This window comes from Colletotrichum truncatum (assembly GCF_014235925.2).
Source record: "Colletotrichum truncatum strain CMES1059 chromosome Unknown Contig_0010, whole genome shotgun sequence".
Taxonomy (NCBI): Eukaryota; Fungi; Ascomycota; class Sordariomycetes; order Glomerellales; family Glomerellaceae; genus Colletotrichum; species Colletotrichum truncatum.
The window spans coordinates 1,521,738-1,537,116 of NW_027222407.1; the positions used below are offsets into that span (position 1 = coordinate 1,521,738).

Here is a 15,379-nt window from a genome sequence, read left to right on the forward strand (position 1 = left end):
AGCTAGAGATATCTGGCGGTAGAGGCTTGCAAATTTGGTGGACTCGATATCCATGCAGGAAAAACATTAATGAAAACTTCAAACATCGGTACCAATCTCCATGCGTATTCAGCATTGATTGAGATAAATACTGTTGGCGAGGAAGCTCGGGAAAGCTGAAGCTCGGGAAAGCTGTTCAAGCCAGGGACTAACATAGAACCTGTATGACTTAAGCATAGTCTATATTTTAGCCCCAAATTTACGATAGGAAGAACAAAAAGAATGGAGCCATATAAGGTGATACTGCCCTTTGCAAACCAGATTTGCAGTTGGTAGCTAGTAGGTTTTGCTATGATACAAGAGTCTTGCTTGGCTTAGATCGCGGATTACTGTTACAAAAGTCTTGAAAACTGTAGTTGTGTCCAATCAATGCCACAAGGAGTGAGAGCCTGAATGTTCTTTAAAGAGAATTGGCAGATTTGCGACAGGCGACAAGGGTCAAGCTTGACAGGCTATTTACAATGTGAGCCACATGAATTTCTCTAAACTCGCACGAGAAAGCTTTTTGGTGGCTGCAGTGACAGCCCACCATAGTAAGGATAGCAATCTGGGCTTCTTCCTTGACACTCGCAGAAAGTGAAATGCATGGCAGGTATTTTGCCACGTTGGCCATGAAATGAATGCCCCCTTCAACAAGCTGTTGTTAAGTCTCTTGTGATTGATTCACCATTGCGCAGTCCTAGGTGTTCCGTTTTACCTTGCATGTAGGCCAATACTAAAATAGATAGTAATGCTCAATAAAGTCGTGGGAGTGAACTGAGCCAAAAGCCAACAATTGCGTGTGTGGTCAACGACAGTTTATCAACAGTCGGCAAATTACGACTTATCAGTAGAGTCTCTTTGCATGCAAAAGTTGGAAATCAATTTCGAATATCCAATTTTCTGAATGATTCTTAGTATCATGGGTACGACTTTTCACTGATCGTTTGATACCACCGCTGCTGCATGGCAGATTTAGTTGGCTAGATTGAGCCAACGAGGAGGCTGTTTGCTGCTGCTGCTATCCAACAACAGCTTTGCCTCCTAGGGAAATAGAAAGTTCGACGTCTTTAGTTTGATTCAGAGCTACTCAGATAGAAGGGCCCGGTCTACATCGCCGGCGGACTGATTACTGGCCCCAACCGGCCGTTGTGGATTTCATCGCCCTAAACTCACACAAGGGATATCTTCAACACCGTGTGGAAAAGCGCAAGGGTTTGGTGGGAATACCAGCTAGGCAGAAGGAGTTGGTGGAGGGTAACATCTCTACGCGCAATGTCATGCTAGGTATGTCAGCAAAAGCGAGTTATTATGCCATAGGGTCGACTCGCCCAAGCTAAAGTTTGATGATATTGCTTGCAATATCTCAATAGAGATGGCCATGAGCTATCTACGCCTTTCTGAAACCATGAGGGTGACTTGCCGATGGAGCAAGTCTTGTCAAGCACAAAGTGTTATTTTATCAGGTTCAGAGAGAATATTGATCGAGATCCAGTCATTTACCACTCCAGTACAGGTGCAATTAGCCCACTCACGGAGGATGTTTCTCAAAATACGATTAAACGTAAGATCAGTACCTTTTTTTATTGAGAGTAATCATACTGTCAGCATCTGATTAATCAGTACCCCTAACTTCATGTATGTGATGCTAATCGACAGTAGATGAGTTAGATTGCTACGCCTTGAGGTACTTAGGCCAGATAAGCATCGTTAAGCGCAAAATTCTTCGGAGTAGGAGTCTAAAAGCTGGGTAAAGACGATAACACCTCGATGACTCAGAGCATTTGTACTTTGGTAGTAGGTTTAGTGTGGATACACGGAGCTTGGAAATGCGAGAACGAATAAAAATGGAGAAGAGATGAGAGCCATTGGCCAATTACAGAACGGCGGTGACGCTGATCGCGAGACCAAACGCGTATCTGAACCATGAAAGTGACGTCTCTGTTGGCAGTGACTTTTCGGACTATCCGAAACTGAAATCCCCAAGATGTATTGTCTCTTTTTATATAGCTTGTAAATAGTATATGACATGGGCTGTCAACCCTTGAAGCGGCCACTTCAAGCGTCCATATGACATCCACCACCATGTCCAATGTACGATTGCATTGGGGGTTCACGCATACCAGGGATATTGCCATAAGTATTGCTTGAGGATGTTCATTGCAGGAGGGAAAATGGAATTGGCGACGGTACCATGGTTTTCCCATAGATCTCCCGTACACCGACGTGGGGTTGAGTCATATCCTTAGTCGGAAGTTTTGTTTTACCCAGATTTCCGTGCCCTTCGATGATCAATGGCATGGGGAACCCGCATAGTCCCCCCACGGAATCTTGGGCCGAACTACAGCGCCTTATGTTTGCAGGCGGTTACCCCTGAGTCCATCCCAGCCAAGATCCCTGAGTGACACATACGGAAAAATTTCCGTTCACGTCCCTTCAACAGCAGGAAGAACAAGTAAATGAGAACAACCCAAATGAGTCACAAATGGCTCCTTCATCGCATATAAGGCCCCCTTCGAGACTTTCCCCAGGCCATAGTTAGGTTTAACCAATTCATTACCATCATTACTAACTGTTATTGACACACTGGATGCACTTTCGATCCATCTTTGCATTACAACCCACTTGACCGATCGTTTACGCATAAAGTGTCCAAAAAGCAACCAATAACACACAATGGCTACTTTTGAAGAGAATGGTCGCCATAGAGTCGTGGAGACATTTCCCGAACAGCCGCCGCGGCGAGCAGTTTACAACCGACCAGTCGAAAGCTTCCTCAGCAACGTGTCGAACTTCAAGCTCGTCGAGACCACTCTCCGCGAGGGCGAACAGTTCGCTAATGCATTCTTCGATACAGGTATGTTTCTGCCTTCCAAGTATCAGTCGATGCAGTTGAGCCACGTCGTGATGGTGAGGTCTTCAAAGTGCTAACTTGAGGCAAAAAACCAAGATTAAGATGTACATGCCCTGACAAAAGAATTCAGTGCATGTAGCTAGACGCTAATACTTCAATAGAGCCAAGAAACTGGATGAGTTCGGAGTGGACTACATTGAGCTCACATCTCCCGTGGCTTCCTTACAGTCACGCAAGGACTGCGAGACGATATGCAGACTAGGCCTAAAGGTACAAACCCTTCTGTTAGTTTTGTTTACCTATTTGATGTTTTATTAACGTTTTGGACTGCAGGCCAAGATCTTAACCCACGTTCGATGCCATATGGATGATGTACGAGTGGCCGTAGAAACCGGCGTTGATGGAGTGTAAGGCAGGAAGCTCTTCTTGATGTGTCACAGCAACCAGTGAACAACGCTGAACGAGGAATTATCAGGAACATAATGATGGGAACGTCAGCCCTGCTCCGACAGCACTCTCACGGAAAGGATGTAGCGTACATCATCAAGTCGGCCATCGAAGTCATCGAGTTCGTCAAGTCGAAGGGTCTTGAAGTCCGGTTCTCTACCGAAGATTCGTTCCGATCCAACCTCGTTGACATACTGTCTGTTTACAAGACAGTTGACAAGGTCGGAGTCAACCGGGTTGGCGTTGCCGATACGATAGGCTGTGCCAATCCGCGCCAGGTGTACGATTTGATACGAACCCTTCGAGGAGTTGTTTGTGAGTCATCCACCAAAGTTTCCCCATTTCTTTCCCAGGGAAAGATGAAGAGACTGCCTCTAACTTCATCCTCCTGATTCAGCATGCGACATCGAAACCCATTTTCACGATGACACCGGCTGCGCGACCGCGAATGCTTACTGTGCTCTTGAAGCCGGTGCCACACATATTGACGTCACGGTACTGGGGATTGGTGAGCGCAACGGTATCACACCGCTGGGTGGGTTTATGGCGCGGATGATAGTGAACAACCGCGAATACGTGACGGGGAAGTACAAGTTGCACATGATCAAGGAGATCGAAGACATGGTCGCCGAGGCCGTGCAGATCAATACCCCCTTCAACAACCCCATCACCGGATATTGCGCCTTCACCCACAAGACTAGCGACCATGCTAAGGGCATCTTGAGTCACCCAAGCATTTACGAAATCATCAAGCCTGAGGACTTTGGGCTGACAAGATACGTTCACTTCGCCTCAAGATTGACGGGCTCCAACGCCGTCAAGGCCCGCATCAGTCAACTTGGCATAGACATGCCTGAGGACCAGATGGAGCTAGTGTGAGTCTTCCCAATCTTATGTGAAAATTTCATTTACTGATGTGATATCACACAGTACGATGAAGGTCAAGGAACTAGCTGACGTGCGGCCGCTTGCTATCAATGATGTTGATTCCATCATTCGAAGTTTTCATACGTCTCGTTCGGAAACATGATTAAAAGGACGTTAGGGTTAGGGTAATTCTCTCAGAGAATAACAAGTCTGGTTCTCAAGGTGCTTCTTGCTCATAAGGTGTTTACTTTGCTGTCTGCTGGGATATTGAGATCTCCAGCTAGGTACCTGGGTACACAGAGATGCAGGACGTAATGTACTAAGTCAGCAAGAGTATCGCGTTACTTAAGTTAAGAGAATGAACTTTAAAAAAAGCAAAAGGAAGAAGAAGGAGAGTGAAAAAAGAAAAAAAAAAGAATTTTAATAAAACGCCGAGCGTTCGCCAGTCGTCGCTGACTATGACTAGTGCTCCGAACCCCAATGATCTCTTCTAGATGGCGTATGAATATTATTTTAAGACCTTTTCAACAACACATAAAATGGGATCTAGACGGATCAACGAGCCCATTAACAGGTGCGCGTTGCGGACAAGCGCCCACGATGCCTGCTCTATGAGCGTTGACATATGCGTGTACCCAGGTTTAGAAGTAAAACCCAGGCACTGGGCCGCTAGCTGAAGAGGTGATTGATGTAGTTGTGGAACAGTGACAAAAGGGACATTGTTTGCTGTCTCAGACCACGCGCTTTGTTGGTGGTGGTATAGACGAAATGGAAGCCTATTGGCGGTGGGAGTTGCTAACGCTGGAATCTACATTTCGACCTACCTTGACCTGTCTGATTCATAAAAGCTAGCTAGGTTCTTGCACCTAAGTCCAGTCCCCTATCGCTAGCAATGTCGGGACTGCAGGGTCAGCCGTGGCATGCCCTGCCTTGGCATGCTTCCATTAGAAAGAACTTAGTGCGCGCTGTGGGAACTAGTGGATAGACTAGCTGCGAGTGTGCGGCTGGCGACAACCGCGTCAGTGGGAATTCCAGAATGTATAAATGGTTCGAAAACCCCGCTTCAGTGGAAGCAAAGTGGAACAACGGCTTGTAACTAGTAGGGATACAGTCGTTGTTTTTTTTTTTTTTTTTCATTCAGTGCGGAAAGTCTAGTGGGCAAGGTAGACTGTGTTGGAGTTTTTCAACTTAGTGCACACAAAAGCAACCTGATTAATTCCTTGGTTAATAAAAGAAGAGTGACATTAACCTAGGTAGTAATTTTGAGACTAATCAACTCAGGTATATTCTCTTGCGTAGTCGCCGAACTAGTTAAGCCTGAAAGGTTTTCCAATGCGCTAATCCAGCGTGACTCGCTAACCAGGCGAAAATATCCTTAGTCAAATGTCTTGTGCAAATGGTTTTCTAGCGGCATTGACGGGGGCATCCAATCTTTCACAACTTGGCCCCTGTTAGGTTTCCATGCTGACAACTATTAAAGTTGGCAAACGAGTCCTTAGACACGACTGGACCTTTCACTATAATAGTTAATCTTCCAGTTGTATATTTAACTTCTTAAGGTACCTTCCCGAAGTAGACACTTGAAGCTTTTTTCATGGCGAGGCTTCATGAAAATGATTTCCCCCCTTTGTATATTTGAATTGAGCTATTTACTACCTATGTGAACGTGAAAGCACCCTGTAGTGCTTGTGTAGCTTTTCTTCAGCCTTCAAGATGGTTCTAGCAAATCTATAAAGCCCAAGTTTCCTCTCCGAGAGCAACCGTTGTTACTTAAGTTCCCCAATCCTTCCGAACATTTCTCAAAATTTCCCAAGTCAACCATCATGATGCTGTTTGATTCTCCCCACGTTCAAGTTTTGGCGGTTATGTTAGCCAGCTTCTCGGGCTTAACGACTGCAGCTCCCAGCCGTGGCATGTGCAGGGGAACTTGGACCACTACCCACCGCATGTCCAACGGCGTCTCTTGTGATCAGTATTATGAGGAACCCAAATGCAGCCCAGGCCAGCAGGCCCACACGATCAGTTTGTCGCAGACAAACCCAACAGACCCTAAGAAGGACACCCTTTGCATACTTACGGTATATTTATAGGATTTCATAGTCTCTCCTCGCGCTAACTTTACCATAGTATGAATGCTGCACTCGATAAATGCCATTAGTGTGTTACGCCCCGTCACACGGGGATTGTGATTGGAAGCTCCATGGCTTTGAGCCACTGGGACAACATATTAGAAGACATATATGAGGCATGAGCGGCGTTCAGATAGGACTTGTCGTGGGTTGACCTAAAACCAGGTCGAGGTCAGATTCTCTATGGCTCTTTATTAATCAACTTGTTGATCACCCCTGAAATAATTTCAACTGATCTTAAACATGTATAAACCCTCGAAAGGCTAGAAATGACCAAATGAGCTCTTGAATAATGTACCTCAAGTTGTCTTCATGTTAATTTGAGATATATGTCCATTAAAGGCCAATCTGGACCCTGTTATCGGCGAGAACCTACTAATCTAGTATAAGCGAACTGGGTCTTACCATGAAATCAGTCTTACAAGCTCGGGGAACTCTACAAGACAAATGAGAGATGGGCCAAATTATGTTCACGGGCAGCTCGAGCTACCATATCTCTCCAAATATAATTTGAGGGCCAGCATAATCCGTCGTGGCATCTTTTAAGTTCTAGCTTCCTCAACCTTCCAGTTGAGTACCCCATCAGGCACAAAGTGGTTATAGAATGGGCCAACCGCATCAACTAAGTCCATGAAACTCTTTCCAAAATCAACAAATCCCCAGGTGCTGCAGACCACGCGGGACTCGGGCGGACATTCTCGAAGACATCGTAAGGGCCACAAATCGTCACGATGTTGCCATTTGATAACAAGATGGCCCCCATAGGCGTTATCTTTTAAGGTCTCTGTAGGATATGCCAATTTCCTCCCCGAGCGACTCTTCCCAAGAGGCCACCTCGACATCGTCATCGCCATCATCGTCAAAAAGGTTAGTTGCGACGGTCCTCCGTGTATATCGCCAATCCATGATCCGCTCTGGCAGGAACCACGAGGCTGCTTCGGCTTTATCGGGGATTAGGAGACGACTCTGAATCTCCTGCCCGTGGTGACGGATACAGGCATCTACGCGTTGGGCATCTAAGAACGGTTCAGGTAAGGGCAGGGTAACGACCTCGATCTGATCGTCTTCGTGGCGTGGAACGCTACGAACCCAGTAGGTGCGGTCGAAAAGAGCACGCGCAAGCCTAGTGCTGCGGGAAGGACGCGCAGTGTGCGTTGTATCGTACACTACAATGCCGAACGGGGGACGTTGAGGCCGGAGCTCGGCTTCCGAGTCGGGGGTGGTCTCTGCGACTCTACAGGCGGCGAAGGTTGGTGCGCTATCGTGGCTCGGCGCAGGCTGAACCACCGTTTTCTCGACGACAAATTACCGGTGGTGGTGGCGGACAGAATTCTTCCTCATCCTTGCCCTTTTTCTCGCTCTTGGGACGAGCATTATGTGAATCGGGACGAGGGCAGGCAAAGCACATTGTAGGATGCGAGGTCTAGAGTGAGGGTGAATGCCCGGAGTCTGGAGGCTTTTCGCTCCTGTTGCTAATGTTGGTGATGGTGGTTTTCCGTTGCTTTAAGCATCATGGGTAGTGGATAACTTTAGCGGGGAAATAGGCAGAATTCACGATCGTTTCTGGATGGGGGAGTTTAAAAGAAATCTTAACTTCTCTACTGTGCGTGGTTGCCTAGATGGATTATGGTCTACAGAATTGTAGTTAAGAAGTGCCGTTTTCCGGTCCAGTATGAGATATCAGCACCCCTGATTGGCTTCTAAGCAGGTGACGCTGCTCGAAGGTTTGCGATTCTAGGTCGGCGCTTGATATAAGGTACTCATATAAAATGACAAACCGCAACGCAGGCCATGTCGTACTCCGACGAGAGTATGATAACAATCCCCGTTTCTCTTGGGCTCAAGTAAACAGTGTTTCTTTTACTCCAGTGGGCCAACGAAAGAGTGACAGGCTCTCTGGTGTAAGTATCTCTACTGGCGAAACCGAAACCTGGTTTCAACAACATCAGACTGGATGGCGTCTTCTATGTTCGCGTTGGGGATACTTCCAAATACCTTGACACTGTAGGCTCGTCTAATTAGCATGGAAGACCTTCGCCGCAAGGTCACATATACATATAGAACATTACTAAAAAATGCATCAGTTGGCATACACAGTCCCGGATGAAGTGATGATGAAATTCATCATGTTTACACAGACATATATAGACCGGTCGAGACTATCTTATATACAGGCTTTAATATGAACAAACAGAATTATCTCGATGATCCGTCTATCAATATTGTACAATCTCGTCCCGACGATAGCCGCCACTCACTTAAGCCGCGTTAGGAGCGTAGGCGAAGAACTCCTTGACAGCAACGCCGGCAAACTGGCCACTGCCAGACGACGTCAAGATAGCCCTGAGACCAGTGGTGGAGATGGTAGAGAATTTGACCTCGGCCGGGGTATCTGTGGCCTCAGTAGGGTACGAACCAGAAGCCTGGACAGCCTTCCACGTGTTGCCATCCTTGTACTCGAGCTTCCATGAGGCGGGGGGCGCGACGCCGACGTTGGCGCCTGCAGGCTGGTCAGCGAAGAAGGCGATGGCAGCGCCGTTGAGCTCCTGAGCCTTTTCCCAAGTGAGAGTGAGGGTGTTGGTCTGGGGGGACTGCTCGGCGTTGTAAGAGGACCAGTAGTCAGGGGGCAGCGGGGACTCCTCGACGCGCTCGTCGTTGATGGACTTGATCCAGTACTGGATGGGGGTCTCCTTGTCAGCGGAAGCGACGGCCTTGGGGGCGACGTTGCGGGTAGGCTCCTTGGCGGCGGCGGGGCGTTTGGTCTGCACGACCTTGTTGATGGCGGCGGGCTTGACGGAGTCGTCCCAGGTGAGCTTGTCGATGGCGACGCTGCGGCGGAAGTGGGTGCCGCCGACGGCGTCGCGCGTGTGGTAGGTCAGGCCCCATTCGCCGTTGCTGAGCTTGTAAGCTCCCGGGTGGGAGGTGGTAGAGGAGACAATGTCGACGAAAACGCCGCGGAAGGTCCAGGGGCCCAGAGGGCTCTCGGCGGTGCCGTAGGCGAGGCAGGCGTGGTAGCTGGTGGGGGTGCAGGGAGAGTCTTCGCCAGCGTTGTTGGCGGCGTAGAGCATGTAGTAGGTGTCGTCGCGCTTCATGAGCCAGGGAGCTTCGAAGAAGCCGGTCAGAGAGTTGACGTTGACGACTTCACCCTTGATGGTGACCATGTCCTTGTCGAGCTCGTAGCCCTTGAGGCTACCAAAGGTGCCGAAGTAAATGTACACCTTGCCGTCGGTGTCGACCATGACGGTGGGGTCGATGTTCTGGATGTCGTTACCGGGAGCCGGGACGGTCTGGGAGATGATGGGGCCGCTGGGGTGGGCATCCTTGAAGGGGCCAATCGGGCTGTCGGAGACAGCGACGCCAATGGCGAAGGGGTCGGAGGAGCTGGTGCTAGCCTGCTGAACGGGAGCGTACAAGTAGAACTTGCCGTCGGGGCCCTGGACGATCTGACTGGCATAGGCGAAGCCGGAGCGGGCCCAAGAGAACACATTCTCGGGTTGAACGACATCACTGTGCAGGGTCCACTCGGCGCCGGCAGGGTCAGGGTTCTTGGACTCGAAGATCTGCCACTGGTTCATGTTGAAGCTGTTGTCCCAGGAGGCGGAGACATCCCGGCCGGAGATAATGTAGAGGGTGTCATTGACGACCAGCGGGGCCGGGTCGGCGGAGTAGACGGAGCCGTCGGCCAAGATGGGGTTGCCGGTAGACTTGAAGGTGATGGAGGTGGACTGTCTGCGAGCAGGGATGACACTTGCATGCAGGGGCTGGACCAGCAGCGACGTAGCGAGACACGCTCGCACCAGGTGGGCAAGCATGATAAGAATGGGGGGGGCGAAAAAGAAACGAATGAATGTACACAAAAAGAATGTCTGAATGAAAGAATGACTATGTCACTGAGTTTGACCTGGACTTAGTTGACAGAGAGGCTAAGCTCGGAGAATTTCTCCTGTCAGAGAGCGCTGAATGTCTTTTAAATAAGAGCCTTAACATGAATAGACTTCACAAAGGGGCATCCACTTTTTTCTCCTATAATTTCGTGTCTGATACGAATAAATTGACAATTGCGCCAGAACAGGCCGTCAGGGGGTAAAGCTTCACATACAAACTGCTAAGGCGCACGTTCAATCCTCCTAAAAGTCACTTAAACTGGGGTAACCATGAGACTCGGTTGGAATAAACGACTTTCCCTAAAAACTGAAATAGAGTAATAACACAACGTTTTCTTTTATTTTACTTCCTCCCACCCATCCCCCTGGAATGTCAAATTGACTCCGCCAAGTTCAAATGCATTTGACTTATACGAGATCCTGCTCTGCGAGTAACCATCCGTGGATTTTCATTCCCCCGGTGGAGAAATGGAGCCTCAGTGATGTCAAGTGTAACTCTCTATTTGCGGCCCAATCACGTTTGCATCGAGTCCGGCAACGAGGGTTGCATCGCACGGGGGATGGGCCGACGTACCCCGCGTTTGCACTTCATTCTGCACGACACAAGCAAGCGACTATGCAGTGGAAGGATTGCTTAGTTGACGGCTGAGTTGATGTTATCTTATATTCTTCCCGTTCGGGCTGAGAACATGTTGATATCGATTCCAGCCCCACGAGACTCGGATCATCCGTCCGATGGATCGTAGCATTCGGCCGCCTTACCCGGTTTTGCACCCAAAGGGCAATCAGTCTCGGGGAGCAAATTTCACCGTTGGCTTGCGTGATGTTTCCTCTATGGTCGAAAGAAGCGATGGAGATCCTTTCGCCGTCGCATGAGGGGTTCGGGAGGGACGCCGGGCACGATGTTGTACTGATTATCTGCAAGGGCGGAGATCGGTCAGCGCCTATCGACCATTGTGTTCTCGAACAGTCCTCGGCAAGTAATGATGCGTGCCTGGTATAACGTAGTATTTTGAGGCCTCTCGCTTGCATCGTCGGATGCCTATAAAACGGGGTGTTATCCATTCCCCTTCACGATAGTTCTCTTCCAAGATCTCCAGCCAGCAGGATCCCTCTTAGATCAAGACACATGCAGGGTTAACTAACCCCACTAGTCACCATGATCTCACCTGTGGGAGCTTTCCTCGTCCTCACCGGCCTGGTCTCTGGCGTTCTGGGCCAGGACAATTTGGGTTTGGGTAACGGCTACATCACGCTTAACACCCGCAACTTTAACGTCCAACTCGTCCGCAATGCCCAGGTCCTTGCATCTCTCAAACCCGCCGGAGATGCGTTTGACTTTCTCCCTTTCGATTACCTTCCCCAGCGCGCCCGGAATGGTCAGTACCACTGGGGTGATATCACCTTCCGTTACCGCCAATCGGGTACCACGACATGGACCAACGGCGACTCCGCAGCGGCCCGCCAGCCCGTCACGGCCGTAACGGCCGGCTCCGGCGTCCTTGCCTCATCCCGTCTCGGCCCCACCCTGCCGAACGGCCCGCTCAACATCACCCGTGAGTGGCTCGACGTCTCGGGAGATCTCGGTCTGCGGTTCACGATCCAAAACTCCGGGTCTTCAGCAATCGAGATTGGCAGCCTGGGCTTCCCCGCCGAGTTCAACAGCATCTTCACCGACCGTCACGCCACGGACATGCAGCGCCTCTGCTCCCTCTCGGATCCGTACATCGGCATGCACGCCGGACAGATCCGCGTTGCGCCTATCCGCGGCACGGGTGCTGCTCTTGTTGTGACCCCTCTCGGCGACACGCCTCTTGAAGCCTACCGCAACCTCCGGGAGGGCAGCTACCCCGGTACATACTACGGCAGCCAGACTTTTGAGGGCTTCTACGAGTGGCAGGTCCTCAGCAAGGCGTGGGCGGAGAACGAGTGGCGTGCCCAGACCCCTTGGAACGCGCCTTCGTCCCGGACACTCCAGCCGGGCCAGTCCCTCCAATTCGGCGTGCGCTTCTCCGTTGCGAAGGGCGGTGTGCGTGAGCTCGACGCCACCGTCAGAGGCACCGGGACGCCCACTGCTGTCGGCGTTCCCGGCTACATCATCCCCCGTGGCGAGCCCGCCCAGCTCTTCCTGCAGTCCCAGTCCGGAGTCAGGTCCATCGCCTCCGAGCCCGCCGGGGCGCTCACCGTAAGCCTCGTCTCCGGCACCCGGTACACCGTCACGCCCGCCGCCAACGCGTGGGGCCGCGTCCGTCTCACGGTAACATACGCCGACAACAAGGTGCAGACCATCCACTACTACGTCACGAAGACATCTACGGAAACCGTAGCGAACCTGGGCAACTTCCTGACGACGGCTCAGTGGTTCACCGACACGTCGGACCCCTTCGGACGCGCATCATCGGTCATGACGTACGACTACGAGACCAAGTCCATCGTCACGCAGGACTCGCGCGCATGGGTCGCGGGACTCAGCGACGAGGGCGGCGCGGGCGCGTATCTGTCGGCCTTTATGAAGCAAGCCATCCAGCCCAACGCCGCGGAAGTCGCGAAGCTGGAGGAGTTCGTCGACAAGGTCCTCTGGAAGACGATCCAGACGTCCGACTTTGGCGTGCGGAAGAGCATCTTCTTCTACGAGCCCGCGGCCGTCCCGTCGTACAGATACAGCACCAGCATCGACTGGACGAGCTGGACGTCCTGGAACAGGGCGGCGGCGTACTCCGTCGACCGCGCGTACAACTACGTGCACGTCGCCGGCGCGTACTGGTCGCTGTACCGCGTCGCGAGGGCGTACCCGGACCTCGTCAGGAGCCACAACTGGGACTGGTACCTCAACCAGGCATACAGCACCGTCATCAGGGGCATGCGGAACGACGTCGGGTACAACCGCGTCGGCCTCATGGGCGAGACGGTGTTTGGGGAGATTCTGACCGACTTGATCCGCGAGGGGCAGACCAGCAAGGCCAACACGTTGTCGAACAGCATGCGATCGCGCGCCACGCAGTGGAACAACGAAGAGGTGCCGTTCGGAAGCGAGATGGCGTGGGACTCGACAGGCCAGGAGGGCGTCTACTACTGGGCCAAGTGAGTGTTTGCCGCTATTCTCATATATTGCCAAGGGTAAAAGATACTTACACACTTTACAGGTACTTTGGCTTCACCAACACGGTCACCAAGTCCGTCAACAGCGTCCTCGGTTTCATGCAGACCGTCCCCCACTGGGGCTGGAACGGTAACGCCCGCCGCTACTGGGATAACATGTAAGTCCTCTCCACCATGCCACAACCGTGAGGAGGGAGGAAGCAAAAGCGAGGTTAACAATGGTCCACCAGCTACGGGGGTAAACTCCGCCGCATCGAGCGACAGATCCACCACTACGGTTCCGGCCTCAACGCGCTCGTCCTGCTCTCCGCGTTCCGCTCCTCGCCAACGGACACGTACCTCATCCGCACAGGCTACGGCGGCACGACGGGCCCGCTGTCCAACATCAACCAGGACGGCTTCGCCGCGGCGTCTTTCCACTCGTGGCCCGACACGCTGAAGTGGGACGGCATCAGCGGCGACTACGGCCCCGGGTTCCTCGGCCTGGCGCTCGGGTCCGGCACGTACGTGGCGCAGGACGCGGACGTGGGACTGGTGGCGTTCGGCGGCGTGCTGAGCTCCTCCGGCAGCACGGTCAGCGTCGTGACCAAGGACGCCGTGCGTAGGAAGGTGTTCATCGGACCCTTGGGCGTGTACATCACCGTGGACGCCGGCATCATCCGCGAGTTCAGCTATGACGCCGGGTCGCGGTCGATTTCCGTTACGCTGTCGCAGTTGGATAACGTGCCCAAGGCGGCGAGCGCCGTCATCTGGGTCGAGTCGACGGCCGGCGGGGGTAACTTTAGAGTGACGACGTCGGGTATCAACCAGGCGCGCGGGGGATGGCAGGTGCCTTTGTCCTCTGCGAGTGTGGTTGTCCAGCTTGGTCCAGCTTAGGTGGGGGATGTGTTGTAGTTGTGTTTTCTTTTGAGACTCCGTTGAAACATATTGAACCGTCTACCAGAACATGTCGGTAGTAATAAGAAACCATCTTTTCATAAATTCGTCGTGTTCTATAAAACAATGTTTTTGCAAAAACTCCCTCCAGCCAAAAATCATATACATGTCTTCACTGCCTAAAAATCCTTCTCCAAAACAACAAAGTACAAATCATCCCTCAGCGCCTCGCCCCCAACAAGCTCCGCATAAGGGAACTCGGCCGTCTTCCCGGTCCTCCTGTACCCCCTCCTCTCATACCACGAAATGAGCTCCTCGCGCGTCCAAATAACCCACATCTCCATACCCCGGACGGCCCACCTCTCCCTGGCGAAGTTCTCGGCGTACTCCAACACCCTCCGGCCGATGCCGGCGGCCTGGAGGTCCGGGTTGACGGCGAAGAGGCCGAAATACGCCATGTTGCCGTCGCCCTTGCGGAGGACCTCGCAGCAGGCGACGGGCTGGGAGACGGTCTCGCGCTTCTCCGTCTCGTTGGTGGTGGTGGTGACGGGGAGGGGCGCGGAGTCGTCCGTCACGAGGAGGATGACGCCCTCGGGCTCCTGGATCTTGGCCAGAACGCCGGCGGCGTCGATGCGCTTGTCGTCCAGCAGGTCTGCCTCCGTCGTCCAGCCCTTGCGGGAGGAGGAGCCGCGGTAGGCGGAGCGGATGAGGGGGAGGAGCAGGGGGACGTCGTCCGGGGTGGCGGGGCGGAAGGACAGGTTTGGTTTGGGGGCGGATACAGTCATTTTGTCTGGGCTGTAGATATATGTTTGATGGCTGATGAGTGTTTCCCGTGGTAGGTGTTGATTACTCCTGAGTTGATAGAGACTGAGTGAAAGTCGTATTAGGATTCTTAATCTTCAACTTTAAAAAAAAACTCGTAGAGTCTTTATAGACAATCTGATTAGATGCTAAGATATCGTACACGGTCTAACAACGATGCGAAGTAAAGAAGCTTTAAGTAACCATCCATAAAATATCCATCAAAGGAACCCGCTCCGAAATTTTCTCGGTTCTTAAACACCGGCCAGGAAATGAAATCCTCACAGGCAGCCCCCACCACATCACGCTAAACCAGGCGATATCCAGTAACCCCCAAGGGAGGATTCACACCCCCGACCAGGTGCAAAACTACACACAACACGTCTCTAATTCAAGCCTCAGCG

General features: G+C 51.9%; 5 protein-coding genes across 5 annotated transcripts; 2 read left to right on the forward strand and 3 right to left on the reverse strand.

Annotated features, from left to right (window-relative positions):
• Positions 1 to 2,694: 2,694 nt before the first annotated feature.
• CTRU02_213856 (homocitrate synthase) lies at positions 2,695 to 4,349 on the forward strand (the record flags this gene model as incomplete). The annotated part of the gene is made up of 6 exons (XM_036731114.1): positions 2,695 to 2,875; positions 3,036 to 3,142; positions 3,206 to 3,279; positions 3,348 to 3,634; positions 3,717 to 4,194; positions 4,250 to 4,349. The coding sequence occupies 6 exons, from the start codon at positions 2,695 to 2,697 to the stop codon at positions 4,347 to 4,349; spliced, it is 1,227 nt and encodes a 408-aa protein (XP_036577199.1).
• A 2,734-nt stretch (positions 4,350 to 7,083) lies between these two features.
• On the reverse strand, positions 7,084 to 7,723 carry CTRU02_213857 (ArcA-like protein; the record flags this gene model as incomplete). The annotated part of the gene is made up of 2 exons (XM_036731115.1): positions 7,084 to 7,593; positions 7,625 to 7,723. 2 exons carry the CDS (start codon positions 7,721 to 7,723, stop codon positions 7,084 to 7,086), a joined length of 609 nt encoding a protein of 202 aa, XP_036577200.1.
• An 850-nt stretch (positions 7,724 to 8,573) lies between these two features.
• CTRU02_213858 (xylosidase arabinosidase) lies at positions 8,574 to 10,127 on the reverse strand (the record flags this gene model as incomplete). The annotated part of the gene is made up of 1 exon (XM_036731116.1): positions 8,574 to 10,127. The coding sequence occupies one exon, from the start codon at positions 10,125 to 10,127 to the stop codon at positions 8,574 to 8,576; it is 1,554 nt and encodes a 517-aa protein (XP_036577201.1).
• Positions 10,128 to 11,358: 1,231 nt separating this feature from the next.
• CTRU02_213859 (uncharacterized protein) lies at positions 11,359 to 14,174 on the forward strand (the record flags this gene model as incomplete). The annotated part of the gene is made up of 3 exons (XM_036731117.1): positions 11,359 to 13,280; positions 13,343 to 13,456; positions 13,529 to 14,174. 3 exons carry the CDS (start codon positions 11,359 to 11,361, stop codon positions 14,172 to 14,174), a joined length of 2,682 nt encoding a protein of 893 aa, XP_036577202.1.
• Positions 14,175 to 14,353: 179 nt separating this feature from the next.
• CTRU02_213860 (uncharacterized protein) lies at positions 14,354 to 14,959 on the reverse strand (the record flags this gene model as incomplete). Its single annotated transcript, XM_036731118.1, has 1 exon — positions 14,354 to 14,959. The coding sequence occupies one exon, from the start codon at positions 14,957 to 14,959 to the stop codon at positions 14,354 to 14,356; it is 606 nt and encodes a 201-aa protein (XP_036577203.1).
• Between the last annotated feature and the right edge of the window lie 420 nt (positions 14,960 to 15,379).